Below are 18467 nucleotides of genomic sequence, written 5' to 3' on the forward strand. Positions count from 1 at the left end.
TACAAGCTTTTGAAGCTTCACTGGCTTTTTCATCAGGCAAGGTGTTACAAACCAAACAAGAGGGAAAAACTGCAGGTGTTAGTCACAGGTCTGCATTTTGCTGTTTCTCTTCTTAAGATGGTATGGGGGGTATGGAGGGGTAAGAAAGTGTCTTTGTTGTAATGCAAACTGATGTTAAATTTCCTGGACTTTGAAAATCTCCCAATTGCCATATGGTCAGAAGGAGAAGGTGCCAGCCTGCAAGATATGCCCCTCCATACCATCTTAACTAAGAAGAAAAACAGCAAAATGCAGGTCTATGACTAACATCCTCAATTTTTTTTCCTCCTGTTTGGTTTGTAGCACTTTGCCTGATGAAGAAGCCAGTGAAAATTCAAAAAATACCATCAAGAAGCATCAAAGAACTACAGTTCTTAGTAGTCAATACAGAGAAGGTGGGAGGCTATGGCCATTAGAACACATTTTAGTACCACAGACTAATTAGCTACACTGCATTTATATAAAATAACATTTTGGGCAGCAATTACACCTAAAAACTGGCCAGGGTTGTTGTTATTCATATATATAATTGTAGGGATCATCTTTTGAACATAAGCATGACATCCACCTCGCATTGCCCTGCCTTGATTCAGTATGACAAATGCAGGTGAAAAAGAGAAAGGCAAGAAAAGCAGCTTTTCCGAGGCATTTTCTAAGGCAGCCTTCCCCAACTTGGTGTTTTCCAGATGCACTGGATGACAGGAATTACAGGAACTGTACTCCAACAAATCTGGGGACGTCTGATTGTGGAATGCTTGTACAGGACAGTAGTTTGCTAAGTTGGGTCCCCAAATGCTGTTGGACCTAAACTCCCAGAACCCCAGCCATCATGGCCAATTATGGTCAATTAACAGAGATTCTGGGAGTTGTAGTCCAACAACATCTAGAGCCCCAAGGTTGTGAACTACTATTCTAGAGAAATGTGGTCTTCAGCTGCTGGGTCGGGTCTCACAAATGGACTCCATTTCTACATTGTGCAACTTACATCACCAGTACTATGTTCTCTCTTTTCTAACTTTGTCTTATTTTTTAAAGAAAAGATAAGCTGAAAGACAAGAGTGAAAGACAAAGAGAGGGAACGAGATAAAATACATAATACAAAACTCAAGAGTCATTCTAGTGTTACAGATTGGTGTTAAAGGTGAATTCCATGTCTAAAATGGCTAAAGACTACAATCAGAAATGTTTTACATTCAAACTGTAATGCTGATAAACTCACTGGGCTGAGATGATCACACCAATGCTACTCTGTGTTGAATTCAGGGGGAATCAGACTCAAGCTTGTGCCAAAGTGAGGGGCTATTCAAACAGTGAAAATAATTTGGAATGAATCCGAGTTGCATTTTCATTGTTCGTATGCATCCCAAATGCACTTGATTCAGTTTGTAGGGTTGCTGATGAAAAACCCACTTAACCCAGTATAATCAGTTCCGGGGTGTTTTCTGAGTTTTTAAAAAGATTTCCATCATCAGCAGTGTGAATAACAATATGAATAGACTCGGGATTTAACCCTGCTTGCTCAGCTACATCTTTCCCCTCCAATGATTGGAGCAGCGGACTCTCCTTCTCTCATTTCGCCCCTGCCCCCGACATCTCTTGGCAGCCAGCAGCTCCAAGGAGCAGTGAGAGACCCAGCTGGGGACAGTTTCTCCCAGGGATCGCCACAACCTTGGGGGGAAGGTGCACGGCTAGTGAGCATGTCTGAACAACACAACATAGAGAGATACAAAGAGATGAGGTTACGATGAAAAAATGGTGTGCATGTGTTGGCTTATTCGCAACATTCGCAAAAAAAAAAAGATGTCTGAATGACCCCTTTCTCTAATATCTTAATTGCTACAACACAGCTGCACAGCAACACCTCTATATATACCTTTAAATCAAGGCAAAATCTTCTGACTACAGCTGTTAATCAGCACAAGGATATGGCAGCAAAACCTTCTGTGTCTGTAGCAAAAGTGGGATTATGGCAGCCCTCCACCCCTAAGTTCCTAAAATATCAGTGCAGCACTTCAAGTAATGCTTACATCCTCCCTCATCACACACAGTGGAGCCAGCAGTTCTGGAACAAGGGACCCTGGTTTCAAGAGCAGCACAGGGTAGTAGTAGGATTCTAGTCTCTTTTATGATAGCACTGGGATCTTTCCAAGATTGGGGTTTTATGTGTAATGTATAAACTATTGGCTCAGAAATAATACTCTCTCATTTTCTTACCTTTTCCGATCTCTTTAGTGTGCTCTCTTTCTCAGCCCAGGCACTCTAAAAGAATAATAATAAAGATCAAAGGCCAAAGCCATGTATCAGGTTAAGTTGTCAAACAGTTTGTAAAGAAGTACAACTGTGAAGATGTCGCACACAGAGTTGCAGGCAATTGTAGAGGTTTTAAAATCTAGGCCCCAGAAAAGACAAATGGAATGTCTTGAGAAATATGATTGTAAGGAGAATGCTTAACCCAGACCCTACCTACTGAAATTTCCTTCAAGTGTATGTGCTTAGGATGGTTCCACAGTGGATATAACCCAAATCTACATTTTTGGTTGGTTAAACCCACTGATCTCTTTCTTAGCAGAAAAAGGTAATAGATGAGATCCCCGCACCCGCTGGAGCTGATCTCTAGATGGTCTGGAGGTAGAGAAGGCGCATATTTCTCTTCACTCCTGCAGCTCCCTGAAAAGTTGCTCAGAGGAGTGGAGAACTCTCTAGAACAATATAGGAATAGCATAGGGAGCTACAGTTGAAATAACATAGCACTTCAGCAGGAGCCTCCACTTAACTGAAAAGCCTTTTATAAATGAAAGGGGCACTCTGGACCCAACTCAGTGAAATGAGTTATTCTCTCTTCTGTTTCTAACCCAAGCTGTAAAATATTTGAATGCTATCAAATAACACCACCCCCACCCCCCCACCCCCACCCCACACACAAACTCACACCCAAAGCTAAACAAACTCTGGTTCTTCTGCTTTTTCTCAGAGGGCTTATATTCATTTAGATACCTGGAGATGTGAACACAAATCATTCTTTCAGTAATGACCACTGGAATGTCAAACTTTGTGAAGCGTTTCTTTCAACATACCACACCCTGTCATTGCATTCCAGCCCCTCCTAAGTCACCTCTTTCCAAAGGACTTTGGGCATTCTGCTTCTATTTCTGTTTAATTTGCCTCCAGAAATTTACCCCAGCTTAAAAACATCAGAGGAGGTGCGTAAAACAGCTATGGGGGCAGGGCCATTCAGTTTTCTTGTGCTAGACTGAAATAGGGTTTCATTTGAGCTGTCCTTTCATATTAGTGGTGCAATGCCTTTCACCCACCCTAAGTGCATCCATAAGATCAGGCTGCTCCATAAGTTTGGGAAATGTTGCCAAAATTGGATTGCCAATCAAATCTGCAAGGAAGACCAAAAATGTATTTGTTATTGATCAATGTGTTAGTGATATTTTATGTAAGACAGAAACAATTTGCAGAAGAATTTACATGACAGCCTCACCCTTCTAAGATTCTGAACATTCACTGTGAGCACACTTTAAAAAGCACAAAGAACGTTGATGGAGAAATAAGGACACTGTTGTCTCTGTGGCAGAACTGGCTGCAAAAATAATATCCTCACGCAAAGAAATATCCAGTACTGAATATTTCAAGTCAACAAGATCCAGTTACCAATAGAAGCAGCAGAACAAGGTTCCACCATATTTAGAATACTTAATTTCTCGAATGCTTCTTGGAGTAGATAATATGAGCTGACCAAAAATTTGAGATCTTCAGAGGAGGCTCTGTTGCATGTACTAACACCTTGTGAAGTTAGGCTGGTGGATACACGTAACAAGGCTCTAACTGTAGCAGCGCTTCAACTGTGGAACTCCATACCTAAGGACATTAGGATGGCCCCATCCCTTTTAGACTTCAGGACAGCAGCACAAATAGTGTTGTTCTGCTTGACATTCAGTACTTGAAATTTCTGTTTTAATGGTTTTAAAACTGGACTGTAGGATTGTTTTCAGACTGCATTTAGGAGTTTTTTAAAAATACTTCTTAATATGTTTCTAAAATGCTTTTTTAAAATCTTTTAATCTTTGTATTGTTTTAATTGGCTTTTATTTGTTCATCACCTCAGGGGTGGTGGTGAACTGACAAACAATACAGAAATACTTTAAAATAAATTTCTTATGTTTTTGATACTTTACAAAATGCCATAATCACCAGTTGTGGCATACATACAACAATACTGCATTGTATATATGGAGAAATAACAATGACACATACAAAAAAATTCTACTTATATAGGTTTTGGGGTTTTGTTTTGTTTTTTGTTTGGCTCTGGAGGCCCAAAAGGAGAACATATGATCTCAAGTGCCCCTAAATCTCTTTTAAAGAGACTTGAGTGAGCTATTGTTTCTGTGGAGAGCTAGCAAAGTGTAGGGATCTGAGTGTCGGAGTAGGAGATCAGGCTTCAAATACACACATCCACAGAAACCTTCTGTGTGGCCTTGGACAAGTCACACTCTCTCAGCCTCTGAGGAAGGCAATGGAAAAATCTCTCCTTTCAAACAAATCCTTCCAAGAAAAACTCACACTATGGTTGCCTTAGAGTTGCTATAAGTCAGAACCAACTTGATAGAATATGACAATAACAACAAATTGCTTCTGTGAGGATTGTGTGTTGTTTTAAAGAGAGAGATGTCCTAATTATATATCTACATGAGTGCAAATGAACTGTGTACTCAAGAACTGAAGTATTTATATCCTAGTACAAAATCTAAAGTATGAATTTTCCCTCATCTTTTAATAACTCCGAACAGTCCAAAGCCAATTACTGAGGAGGGAATGACTCTAAAATGCTAGCAATGACTTTGGCAGGAGTCACTGCATATTTATAGATTGTCTTGTAAATGATTCACCAAATTTCAAAGTATTTATTTCCATTGTTTGGAATGTATGTTCATGAGCACTCGTGTTTATGTTATATCTTGTCTTCCTGCCAGAGCCACAGTTCCAAAACAATAAAACCTAGACACTTAGAACTTGGCATGCATAAAGGTATCTTAGAGGTGTTTTAACCAGGAAATGAAAATCTAAAAAGAACTAGGATGTTGTTAATTGTGAGGAGAGACATAGCAAAAGGAGTCAGGGGATATAATCCAAAATCTGATCAAATAATAATAAACCTTCATGGAAAACCTATCAATATAACCATAACCCAAGTTTAAATTCCAACTACAGAGCTAGTAGGCAGAAGAGGAAGAAACTGAAAGTTTTTATGCCGGAGTCCAGCAAGAAACTGAACACATACCAAAGCAAGATATGCTGATAATCATAGGAAACGGGAATGCAAAAGTACAAACAGAGCAGAATAAAATACTGTTGGAAAAATTGTCTTAGGATCAAGAAACAAATCAGGAAAGTGACTTATTGAACTTTGTGAGGCCAACAGTTTGTTCACTGAAAATATATTCTTCAGACAAGCAAAGAGATGATTGTATATGTGTATAGCATCTGATGGCCAATACAAAAATCAAATAGACTACATAACTGGAAGCAGAAGATGGAAAAGCTGCACTCTTTCTGCAAAAACAAGACCAGGAGCAGACTGTGACAGTCTGTGAACTACTGATATCGAAAATTAGAGTAAAGCTAGAAGGCACGCTAAATTGATCATCATGAAAAACCTGAAGAAGATCTGTGTAGAATTTAAAGACCATGCAAAGAATAGATTTGCACAATTAAACATAACAGACCAAGAACCAGAACAACTCTGGACTGAAGTCAGTGACATTGTCAAGGAAGATTGCAAAAAAACACTATCTGCAGTAAAAAAGAAAGCAAACCTCATTGATGACACCTGAAACTTCATACAGTTAAGGAGAAGCAAGAAACAAAAGTAAAGGATGACAGAAAAAGGATCAGAATCATGAACACTGCTGTTCAGAGATAAAGAAAACCATTGTTGGCCCTCAATTTTTGTGGGGATTAGGGATACAGCTCCCCTCCCAACAAAAGTGGGAAAATAACAAATATTTTAAGCCCCCAAAACATGCATGCTACAGACTCTGCTGTTGCAAAAATCTCAATCTTGCTCCAAGGCCACCTCTGTCACGTCTGTATTTTGTTCTGCTCTGTTTGTACTTTCTGCCTCCTAGGACAACAATACCGCTGCAAAAATCTCCTGCAGTGTCATTTTCCTCCTCCTCCTCCTCCTCCTCCTCCTCCTCCTCACTATCTTGGCCCATACCGCCTTTCTTGCCCTGACACAACAGCACCTCTGCTTTGCTCATGGGCTGCTTCTCCACCCCACCCCCTACCCTCACCTCCTACACCCCAACCTTTGTTTTCATTTCTCAGCTGCCCTCATCATCATCATTATCCATGATTTAGAGCTGATTTAGGAGGTGTAGGGGTGTCTTGGATCTTCAAAAGAAATCCAAGGAGGCAGCTGCAACCCTGAAGAATCACCACCACCACTGCTGCTGAGATTCCTCTTTGGGCATTTGCTTTGGGTGTGCACTCCCATCCATGCATCTCCAGTCTGACCAGGCAGCCAGTGAGTGATGCCACGGGAAAACTGTGATGCCACAAGTACTCTTCACCCAGCTCCAAATCAAGGAGGTAGAGAACAAGAAGGAGAAGGAAAGAGGCTGAGAACTGGAAGCAGTGGAAAACTGGGGAGGGAGGGGAAGGCAGATGGGGGGAAACAGTGGAGGCAGCCTGCGGATAAGGCCAAGGTGGGAAAGACAGCTATGGGCTGGAGGAGGAGGAGAATGAGGATATGGATGACAACACTGCAGGAAATTTTTGCAGCAGTGTCGTCATCCTAGGAGGATAATGGCAAAAGCCAATAGCAAGAAAATCAACTAATTTGAACTGTGGAAGAATTCTAAAGATATCATGGGCTGCCAAAATAACAAAAAACACGTCCTAGAGAAAATCAGGCCTGAACTCCTCCTAGAAGCCAAAATGGTCAAATTGAGACTATTGTACTTTGGCCATATAATGAGATAACATAACTTATTAGAAAAAAACTATAATGTTTGGTAAAGTTGGAGGTAGTAGGAAAAGAAGACAACTGCGTTACATGTGGAAAGATGGAATCAAGGAAGCCATGGCTGACCTGAGCCAGGCTGCTGATGACAGAGTTACTTGAAGGTCTATAGAATCATCATAAGCCAAAGCCTGGTGGCACAGTGGTTAAATGCCGGTAATGTAGCCACAAGGTTGTGAGTTCAATCCCAGGGGTCCCAAGGTTGACTCAGTCTTCCATCCTTTCTTAGGTTGGTAAAATGAGTACCCAGTTTGTTGAGGGCAATTGACTTAAAGATTGTAAACCGCTTAGAGAGTGCTGAGTTCACTGATAAGTAGTATAGAAATGTACAGCTGGCCCTCCTTATCTACAGATTTTTTATCCATGGATTCAAGCATCCACAGCTTGAAAATATTCCAAAAAAAGTATAAATTGCAAATAGCAAACCTTGATTTTCCATTTTATATAAAGACATCATTTTACTATGCCATTGTATTTAATGGGATTTGAGCATCCACAGATTGGAGCCCTGGTGGCGCAGTGGTTAAATGCCTGTACTGCAGCCATTCACTCAAAACCACAAGGTTGCGGGTTCAAGACCAGCAAAAGGGCCCAAGCTCGACTCAGGCTTGCATCCTTCCGAGGTCGCTAAAATGAGTACCCAGACTGTTGGGGGCAAATTAGCTTACTTGCTAATTAGCTTACTTGCTGTTCACCGCTATGATCTTTGGAATAGCGGTATATAAATAAAACAAATTATTATTATTATTATTGTGTTATTCACGGAGGGTCCTGGAACCAAACCCCTGCGGATAACAAAGGCCCACTGTACATGTTATTGCTATTGCTATAGTTATAGCTATATCAATTAATAAAGGAGTAATCTTAAGTTCTTTGATTGTCAAAACATATTACAGTCCCCCCTCCTTTTTGGCAGGGGATCTATTCCGGAGTTTTGCCTATATTGGCTTGAACATAGGCACATGTGTGTGGGGGTATGTGTGTGCAGGGGGCATGTGTCCCATTCATTTTCCCTCCGTTCATCTCTCGCACATAAGCAAGGGACGCGAGTCTGAAGACCGCAAAAACGGAGGGAGGACTGTAATTCATTTTATTGAATTTAAATGTGGATGTGTGTTTGATGCTTTGTCGTTGTTATGTGCCTTCAACCTTACTTAAGGGCAACCGTATCCAATGTTTTTTTTCGCAACTTTTATTCAGAGGAGGTTTCCCACTGGCTTCCTCTTGGGGTGAGAGAATATGATTTGTCCAAGATCACCCAGTGGGTTGCCATGGCTGAGTGCGGATTCAAACACTCGTCTCTCTCAGAAACCAAGTCCATCACCAAGACCATTCAAAGCCTACAGTGCAATTTTCATGAACCAACACATATTCAATTGAGTTTAAAACTTGGGGAAGTGGCCTAATGGACAGTTAAAAGGCTATGGGGCAGTTCCCTTTCTGGGAATAGAGCAAGCAGACAGACTCCTCATGGCTGTAGAGATACACCATGGTAGTTAGTGTGTACCACTGCTTGAAGTACTGTTGGCTATAGCTTCACTCTAACAGGTAGGCTGATGGCATTCAGGTCTGACAGCTGTGCAACTTGAAGTCTTCAGTGTATCAAACTAAGGGCTACTCCAACCAATGCAAAGCTGGTACAGTAGGCCCTTACCTTATGTGGGGGATCCATTCCGGACACCCCTGCATAAGGCAAATTCCACCTATGCTCAAGCCCCATTAGAAATAATGGGGCTCGTGTGTGGCGGCGCAGCAACGCATGGGACGCCACAGGCATGTGCGCCCATTCATTTGAATGGGATGCGCCACCCTGCGCGCCCCACGCGCTCCCCGCGGATTGAGCATATATGCTCAAGACCACGTAAAGCGCACCCACATATAACGCGGGTGCACTGTATTTTAGCTAACGATTAATAAAATAATAGATTATCCAGGGACTGGACTATGTGTGCAGAACTATATTGGTGCACCAACAGGTATTTCAAGAATCCGATACTCAAGTTTCAGAGTGCAATGAACTATATAATCCAGTTGGCCAAGTGCAATGAACTATATAATACAGTATTGATTATAAAACAAGAGTGCAAATAATGTGAGATTCCTTGCCAAATTCAACAGCATTTTAAACACCTTGATTTGTACACAAAGGCCTCAACTAAAGCAAGTACAGTCAGTTAAATGCAGTCAGTAGAATTACGGTAAGTCTCTCCCCATTCATTACTTCAGTGGAATCTCCAAAATCACTTTTTAAAAAGGTGTATTTTGTAAGAGCCTGCCTTCCTTCCACCCTCCACCCCCAACAGTAATCTATCACATCCTTTCATTCAGGCAAAGCAGCCACTCAACCAAAAATTTGTTCCTAGTTGCATTAAAAGTTCAAAGTACATTACAGATAGTTATGCAGTAAAGTAGCTAGTGCATCCTTCCATCAGACATCCAGATTATGTTTTCAACCCAACTCTTAGCTTTCAGTGTTACTGATGTTTACTGTACATCGTAGACATGTTACAACAGGAGTTAGAAAATGACTGATCACAGGCTGACAAGAAAAAGGAACTCAATCTATGCAAAAGGAATTCTGAGGGAGCTGGAAATATGATAACTCTAATAAATATGTTTAAGTGATAGTTCACAGTGAGGGACACACAGTGCTAACTGGAGGAATTACATATATTTCCCTTATACATTTTTGTTAGTAGATCAGATTTTTAAAAAGCATAACACAGGATTTTTAAAGTTGACATTCTGTTACCAACTATTAAGAAGAAAGTTTAGATAATGTATTTGGTACAGGGAAGGGTCAGAGGATAGCCAGAAATCCAAAATAATCCATGATTATCAGACATGCTAATATGGTTTTTAAAAAAACAATTTAACATCAGCATTTCACCTGATAAAACCAGACTTGAATATATGCTGATTCTTCCCTCACCAGCAATACTGACATAATGAGTGCATAAGGACTTTTTCTTTTTCTATTTTTTAAGTCTTCTTTCCCCATTTGCATATATTTTTGTACTCCTTTTAGTTGCCTTAACAAACGTCTTCCTCTAATATGGATTTTGAACCATGGGGGAAAAAACACTGCTAATTTTCTTGGGTGGTGGCAGCAGCGAGGGGGGACTTCCTACAGTTGGATTCCTTTTTTACCATGTTAGAAGGATACTTGTAACAAACATAGAAAATTGCCCAGTGAATTTTGAGAGGCAGCTTCACTTCTATATCCATATAACAATTGTTAATCTAAAGATTAATCTGAACTCATCAACAATTGTCCCCTCCATTTCTTTTGTACACTGAGCACATTACTTTTCATGAGCTTCTGCCACAAAAAGATGATCACTATATTGTTCAGACATAGTATGTAGAGAGATCTTGTAGCACCTTTGAGCCTAACTGAAAGGAAGAAGCTGGCAGCATGAGCTTTCATAGACGTAAGTCTTCTTCCTCAGATGCAAATGCCTTCCTCCAAATGCACCTGTGGAAGTAGACTTAAGTCTATGAAAGCTCATGCTGTCAACTTCTTCCTTTCAGTTAGTTTCAAAGGTACTACAAGATCTCTGAATCAAGACACTGATTCTACAGACTAATATGGCTATATGTTTAGATATACTGCTGATACAGACCAACAAAAAGAGCTGGCTTCCCGGTGGCTTGGAGCATGGCATAAGCATGATGCATGCTCACAAGCTGCCATGAAGCCACCCTGTGCAACCACACAGCAGCAGCATTGCGGTGTTTTGGAGGTGTGGCATTTAGATGTCACACGCCACTGAAACCCAGAAAAACCACCACCACCATGGCAAAGGTGCTTTTTTCCAGTGCAAAAAAGAGGCTTTCTGCTGCTTCTTTTTGCGCCGGGAAAATGCTGAGTTGGGAGTGTGCGATTGCCCGCGGTCCCAACCCGGCACTCAAAGGAGTTTATCAGACAAGGGAAATTGGAAGTATAATCCAATGGCAATCCGAACGCAATCATGGGGTTTCACGTTATTGCGTGAGAGGTGATCACAAACAATCGCAGGCAATGGCAAGCTATTTTCGGGCAATGGGAAGTCAGTTCAAACGTAATTTGAATTCACGTACATTCACTGAACTAGAGAATTCACGTGAATGAGTTCTGGCCCCACTTTCTTTTCATTCAAAATTAAGATAAATTCCTCCCGCATGATAAACTCCAAAGAGGCAGCGTTAAGTCGCCCCTTTACCATTGTTTGTTTTCAGCAACAGTTTGTCTGAGAAAGGCTGCATGCTAGCACTTTAAAGTTTCTTTAGGAGATGAATAGCTAAGCAGAAGTCCCAAACAGACCTCACCCTATCCCCATCAAATTAGTCTGTGGTGGAAATATTCCTTGTTGTTCCTTTTTGCTGGATTCTTGCAACAATATAATGCTGTGCTGCACATGGCATTTTTCAGAGACTTTTTTCTGCTCTAGCAAGATACCTTTGCTTTAAGAACTGAATTATTTGTTTCTAGCTCAGACTGTATGCTTCACTCTTCAATAGGACATGTCTTTATTCTAAAAACATCACTCTTGTACCACCAAGTACTGGACATTGCTGCTACTTTTTCTGCTTGAAAACTAGGATGCTTACCTGCATTTTGCATGTTTGCTCTTTCCTTGAGGAGCGCATCACCAAGAATCTGACGATAAAACAGTATGAGGTGTATATAGCACATGCTGCCAATTAATACTTCTGGTAGCAGACTTATTAAAAAGAACAAAAGAAAACATGTTGTCACTTAAGGTTACCCTTGAAATATCTCAGAACACGTTTAGCATGCAAGATATCTAAATGAAAACATATTAACCTGCACTTTATTCTGGATAGTTATGAACTACTGCTTTGGTTTTCTTACCTACTAAGGAATTCTGGCATTGAACAGCCAGAAAAAGACTACAAAACAGAGGATTAAATCCTAACCAGAGGAAGCAGTTTATACTATAGGCCTCCCAATGGAAGATATTAAGGGACCCAACACTCTGGTTGCAGTATTTGTATGTCCAGATATTTTCTTTTGTGCAGATTTAAAGGTTGTCAGCTCCTATGCTCCTAAGTAGGTAAAATTCATTCAAGAGAGTATCTGATTTACATGCTATATTAACTTTTAAGACGTTCTTGTACTAGTTTTTTTTAATGCTTTAAATCCACGGATCTATTACTTGGTGGTACCTTTTAATTCAACCAAAATATTTAAATTACTACATCTAATAGACTGAACAGCTAAACACTACAGTCCTAATATTTCTGCATTAAGTTAATTTGGTCTAGGTCATTTTGAAAGTACGTTTAGTTTTTTCTTAGGGTTCACAATCTGGAGTGCTTTTTTCTTTCTTTACTCATATTTTGCATCTGACAGATAACACAGAATAGCCTTCAGCAATGTTTAACACCATTTGGGAGCTGACACGCAACAGTATTTAACACCTGCTAGTTAACATGCAATAATATAGAAGCCTGTTCTACTCATAACAGAACTTTAATTTAGTTTAGGCTTAGGTGGCTGTTTTGAGCTGCAAAGGGACACAGTCTCAGGTGGATGCGGCGGTCAGGAGCGCTTGTTACCAGCTTCGGCTGATACGCCAGCTGTGCCCCTACCTGGACCGGAGGGACCTTGAAACTGTAGTACATGCTCTGGTAACCTCTCGATTGGATTTCTGCAATGCGCTCTACATGGGGAAACCCTTGTACCAAACCCGGAAGCTACAGTTAGTGCAAAATATGGCAGCGAGACTGGTTGCTGGGTGTTCCAGGTCAGACCACATAACACCTATCTTGAAAGATCTTCATTGGCTGCCTATCTGCTTCCGGGCTCAATACAAGGTGTTGGTAATGACCTATAAAGCCCTAAATGGCTTGGGCCCAGGGTACTTGGAGGACCGCCTATCCCCATATAATCCGTCCCACACACTCAGGTCGGCAGGGAAGAACTTGCTGGAGGTCCCAACTACACGTTATGCGAGGACCTCGCAATGGGCCTTCTCTATCTCGGCCCCTAGAATATGGAACAATCTCCCAGACGAGCTCCGCTCCACCACATCTTTAGATCTTTTTAAGAAGAATCTTAAGACCTTTTTCTTCTCCCAAGCCTTCCCACCATGAGATGTCATTTTATATTTTACCCCCTCTGTTGACGACCTTGCAATGTTTATGGATTCCCCCACTCAGCTGGCCCTGTTGTTGTTATTGTGATTGTTTTAAAATGTTGTTTCAATTGTTTTATCTTGATGTATTTTTTTTATCTAAATCTGTACGCCGCTTTGATCAAAAGTTGGAAAAGCGGGATAGAAATAAACTTATTATTATTATTATTATTATTATTCATGTGTTGTACTAAGGATGACAAACATCATTGGTGCAACACAAGCTTTATAGATAGTAAAAATGTGCAACTGATATGTAACAGCAGAGGAAAATGTCCATAGTTGTTCAACTGATAGGGACAGTCAGGATAAATAAGAGAATAACTGGTTTTTCTGCTACAGGGTTCAGTTATTCTCTTATTTATCCTGACTATTCACATTTTTTGTTAGAACCCTTCAGTTTGGTTTGTTTTAGTTTTACACCTTGGGGTTTTTTGGTTTGTAGGGACTTCAGTTGGTCAACTGATAGGGAACCAGTCTCCCCTCATAACTAATGATAGACAGGGTCCACAAGCTGATAGAACAGTGGTTCTCAATCTTTGGTCCTCTAGATTGAGACTTCAACTCCCAGAATTCCTGAACAATGAGCATACTGACTGGGACTTCTGGGAATTGAAGTCCAAGACATCTGGAGGCCCAAAGGTTGAGAACCACTGCTATAGAACATATCCCATTTGGCCAATAATCTGTTTAGGCTACCCTAAACTTTAAACCCTTTAAACTGAGACCGAGGCCAAGGGCCAGGCAAAAGAAAATTTCATATATAACCTTACATACATTTCATAAATGCATGGGAGCAGCCAAATGCATGCAGATAACAGAAGATTTACTCTCTCACACTTTTCCTAGCTAGGACAAAAGTTGGCCAAACTTGGGCTCTGAAATTCTCACAAGAAAAAAGGTGATCTCATGCTCTTGTCTTATGGAAGATCAAGCTGGGATAACCTATGGAGCTAGCTATACTAAGTTTAAAAAATAACTCTTCAGTACCCCTTGAAACTGTATATCATTATTCTGGATATGCTAGCAGATACTCCTGAAGGCCAAAGCACCCCTCACCTCTGCAGCTTTTAAAATAATTTGAAACTTTTCAGAAAATAACGTAAACCAGTGATACACATATGCACTCCATATGAAAAAACTACTACATAATGAGAAAACAATATTAAATTTTGCTCACTCACTTCAGTATGTCTTTAGATTGAGTACTTAAGGATCTCAGCTTCACTAGAAGTTGTGGCTGCTTCCTCAGTGCTATCATATGTTGGAAAACACTACCGCTGGCTTTTGTAAAAGAAGTAATATATAAAATCAATTATACTGATACCAGTAGCAGTAATAAGGTACCTCTAAATATTCTAAAATAAATCCTTCATTTCTTTCTATTCCCCTGCAGTTTCTCAACCTGTTTTATAAACACACACACACACTCAAAAACACATATATGTCTGTTCTAATTTCTGTCATTGACTACCTTTTCATCACATTCCAACTTCTTTCCTATTTGTTAAGTCATCAATTTTAGTCTCATTTGCCTCTCCTTACATTCAGAATTATTTACCTACTCATACATCAGGGAGCCCTGGTGGCGAAGTGGTTAAATGCCTGTACTACAGCTACTCACTCACAAACCATAAGGTTGCAAATTCAATACCAGCAAAGGACTCAAGCTCGACTCAGGCTTGCATCCTTCCGAGGTCGCTAAAATGAGTACCCAGATTATTGGGGAAAATTAGCTTACACTTTGTAAACTACTTAGGGAGTGCTTAAGTGCACTGATAAGCGGTATAAAAATGTACTTGCTATTGCTATTGCTATACTGTTCATGCTGCAGCAAAAGGTAACAAAAAAGGTAACCAAAATGATCAAAGGATTACAGCAACTATGATGTAGGGGGCAAATGTTTGAAACCGTTGAGCTTTGAAAAATGTAAAAAAGGAGGTAGTATTTCATAAGACTATAAAACTTATGCACAATCAATAAAGGTTATAAAACTATGCACAAAACCAAGAAGCTTTTCTCTCTACCATAGCACCGAAATCCATCCGTTGTTGTTCAACCAAGGGGGATTAAAAGCAAACAAAATGTACTTTTATTTAGATGAAATGATGGCTAGCAATCTGCATAGTTTTAAAAAAGAACGGGGGGGGGGGGGGTAGTCAAGAATAAAGCTATCAATAACTACTTGTCATGGACTCAATACATTACCTCCAGCAATTATTTCTGAATGTCAGATGCTGGCCAGTATAAATGGGAAGACACTATTGAGTTCACATCTTATTTGTGGGACATCCCATAGACATCTGGTTATCCACTGTGTAAACAGAATGCTGAACTCGATAGATCTTTGGGATGATCCAGCAGGCCTCCTCCTATGTGATTCCTCTCTCTGTTTAAAAGCAATTCTTAAAATGTATCTTTTTCTCTTTGACCTGCCCCCTAGCCCACTCACAGCAATCTGAGAAATTGGTTTACACTTAATGTCACTTTAACCTAACTTATTTTAACACTCCTTCTCATTTCTGTTTCCAATGTTCCTTGCTATCAAATTTAAACCAGTGGCAGGGCACAGCTAGTTTTGTCCCTCTTTTAAGCTTGTAAAGTGCTACCACAGTATGAGGGGCTTCCAAAATTAATAAAATAACTTAGACTTTTTGACATAATTACTAGGCTATATCCACTAAATTGTTTTCATTGTTACAAAAGAAATTAAATAAATGATACCTCTTCTTGAAACGGCTGGATCTACCTCGACCCCTTTTTCATATGGAGTCCCACCATTCAGAAGGAGTTCATACGTTCTGCAGAATATACAAAAAGTAATATGGAGGTGAGAACTAAAGTGAAAATATATACTTTTTCTGAAATTACTAAAGCTAAAGAATAAAGCAATTAACAGCTTTCAACTTATAAATCTTCTGAATTTGCAGAGATTTAAATCTTAAACAAAAACAAAAAACCTAATTCAGGTTTTTCTTAATGACTGTAATTCAATAACCGTATGAAGATTCCACAGAAATTATCTTTTCCAGACATTGCATAAATCTATTTCAAAAAGTCTTTCTTCATAGTAAAGGTAGATAGTAAAGATATTCTTTATTTTAAGGGCAGTATCCACTTTTGCACTGGTGAAAGGGCATACAGGGAATGTGACTCTCCCACCACTCCTTCACCTGCTAGCCCACCAAAAAGCCTCTCATCCTCTCCTGAATATGAGGCAGCCTCCAGAATGTGAAGCATAGGCTTGAAAAAAAAATGAGAGGTCCTGGATATTAGATAAAGCTCCCACTCACACCAGACACATCTACACAATTTTCAGGGATGCAGCCCTTTCATAGAAACATAGAGTAAGAAGAGACCACAAGGGTCATCCTGTCCAATGCCCTGCCATGCAGGAACACACAATCAAAGCACTCCTGAGAGATGGTCATCCAGCAAAAGAAGGAGACTCCGCTACTATCCAAGGGAGTGTATTCCATTGTCTACTGTTACGGTCATATAGTTCTTCGTAATGTTGAGGTAGAATCTCTTTTCCCTGCAGTCCACATCATTTGGATTACTGCTAGTTGTAGATCTTGCTCATATATATCAGCCTATGTACAAATCCATCCAAAGAGATATCATAAATTGCTTGATAAAACCAGAAAGCTATTTATTAGACATTGTAATGAAAAGCAACTTAATAAACAGACCCATCGAAACAAGGTGAGCTCAGGTTGATAGGTACAGTTCATCTTTCCGAAGACAGGATCCAGTAAAAAAGTTTTTATATTATCTGACAATTTATGGTATCTATTTGGTAGAATATGTCCAAGTCATAATAGCTAGGAGTATAATCTCTTCTTTCATTTTAATCTTTCTCTTCTGCATACCAAAACTTCAATGATCTAGAATTCAACTTATGACTGATACACTCAACAACTTGCATGGAACTTTAGCTTTAAAGGTTACTATGTCATCCTGTGTCCTCAGTGATGTGTCAGAAGCCACTTTTAAAATTCTCATACAATTCATAGGTAACTTACTCTTTGGCATTAGGGCAGTATGAAAAACTAAAGTCCAAACTGCTACTGGGCTTGTAGCTACCTGCAGAACTCTCTGGGTCAGGTCAGTCAATTTCATCAAGATAATACATGAAAGGTTTCTCCCGAGTCAAACATACACCCTAGGTTTGTGCAATCACAAATATCAAGTAAGATAGGACTCACTAAATTTACTCTTGTTTTGAATTCCATTCCAAACCACTCACTCCTGTGCCGTTTGCACAATACAGTCCCATGCAGATGTGAATAGTCCCTGCTCTCTTCCTGCATGTCACCTAAACTGCAGAAAATTCATAGACATAATGCTATGTCCCTTTGCAGATTAAGGGTCATAGAAAGTATGGATAAAGAACACAGTCAAGCTGTGACAAAGGAATATTTTAACTTTAACCGTTTAACAAACAGCCAGGGGACAGCATTTCTTACTAAACTATGCTACCTGCTGGGGATGTTTTAGCTGGGAGTCCCTGCATTGACCAAGGGGTTGGACTCAATGACTTATAGGGCCCCTTCCAACTCTATGATTCTACAGTATTTCAAGTTTTTAATATATGTGAACAAAAGAGTGAAACAAGCATGTTTTTTTCAGTGCATCCCACACATTTATCCATCTTACCAAACACAGGAATGAGTTCCATATCTACAAAAACATAATTTCTTGTGGCCCTCAGAAGAAAGTAGGTACTTGTTAAAAATATATGATTGAGCAGAAAGGGACAGGTTGACTATGCTGATGCAAGAAAACTTTGGAGAATTTTAAAAAGAAAATGCTGATTGACTATACGAAAAATAAGGGGCGTTTTAGTAAGATTTTAAGTTTTTAAGAGTTATATATTAAGTAGATGCTTTGTTTTTATATAATGTTTTAAACTTTTGTTAAGTTCTATGGAAGAGTTTTTATTAATAGTATGCGAGTATACCTAAGAATATTTATTAGTTTCTGGTTTAACTTTTAAATAAATAAATCTAAAAGAGTTAGACAAGAGTTACTGCTAGGTAAACTGGAAGCTTTTCTCCCTTCTTTATTGTATGTTTTATTGCGAGATTTTTTGTTTGTTTGTTTGATGTTAGTTATTGGTGTTTTTTCCACCTGTGTTGTTTAGATATAGAAACAGTGGGCCCTGGGTATCCGCTGAAATTTGGTTCCAGGATCCCCTATGGATACCAAAATCCATGGGTTCCCAAGTCCCGTTATATACAGCGACATAG

General features: G+C 39.7%; 1 protein-coding gene across 6 annotated transcripts in view; it reads right to left on the reverse strand.

The window, feature by feature from the left end:
- LOC149310487 (nephrocystin-1-like) overlaps positions 1 to 18467 on the reverse strand; it is a 49258-nt gene that overhangs the window by 1188 nt on the left and 29603 nt on the right. For 2 of the 6 annotated variants that reach the window (XM_089529050.1, XM_089529049.1), the window contains exons 15-19: positions 15940 to 16016; positions 14400 to 14499; positions 11666 to 11778; positions 3351 to 3424; positions 2254 to 2298 (exon numbers count right to left, since the gene is read on the reverse strand). In XM_089529050.1, the coding sequence (XP_089385176.1) occupies positions 2254 to 2298; positions 3351 to 3424; positions 11666 to 11778; positions 14400 to 14499; positions 15940 to 16016 (409 nt within the window). Of the gene's footprint in view, positions 1 to 917; positions 1085 to 1258; positions 1339 to 2253; positions 2299 to 3350; positions 3425 to 11665; positions 11779 to 14399; positions 14500 to 15939; positions 16017 to 18467 lie in introns of those variants that run through there. The other 4 variants (XR_016281671.1, XM_089529051.1, XM_089529053.1 and 1 more) reach the window with 4 other exon arrangements.

The sequence above is a fragment of the Sceloporus occidentalis genome, unplaced genomic scaffold (assembly GCF_023333645.1).
Source record: "Sceloporus occidentalis isolate IW3139 unplaced genomic scaffold, rSceOcc1.0.p SCAF_6, whole genome shotgun sequence".
Lineage (NCBI taxonomy): Eukaryota > Metazoa > Chordata > Lepidosauria > Squamata > Phrynosomatidae > Sceloporus > Sceloporus occidentalis.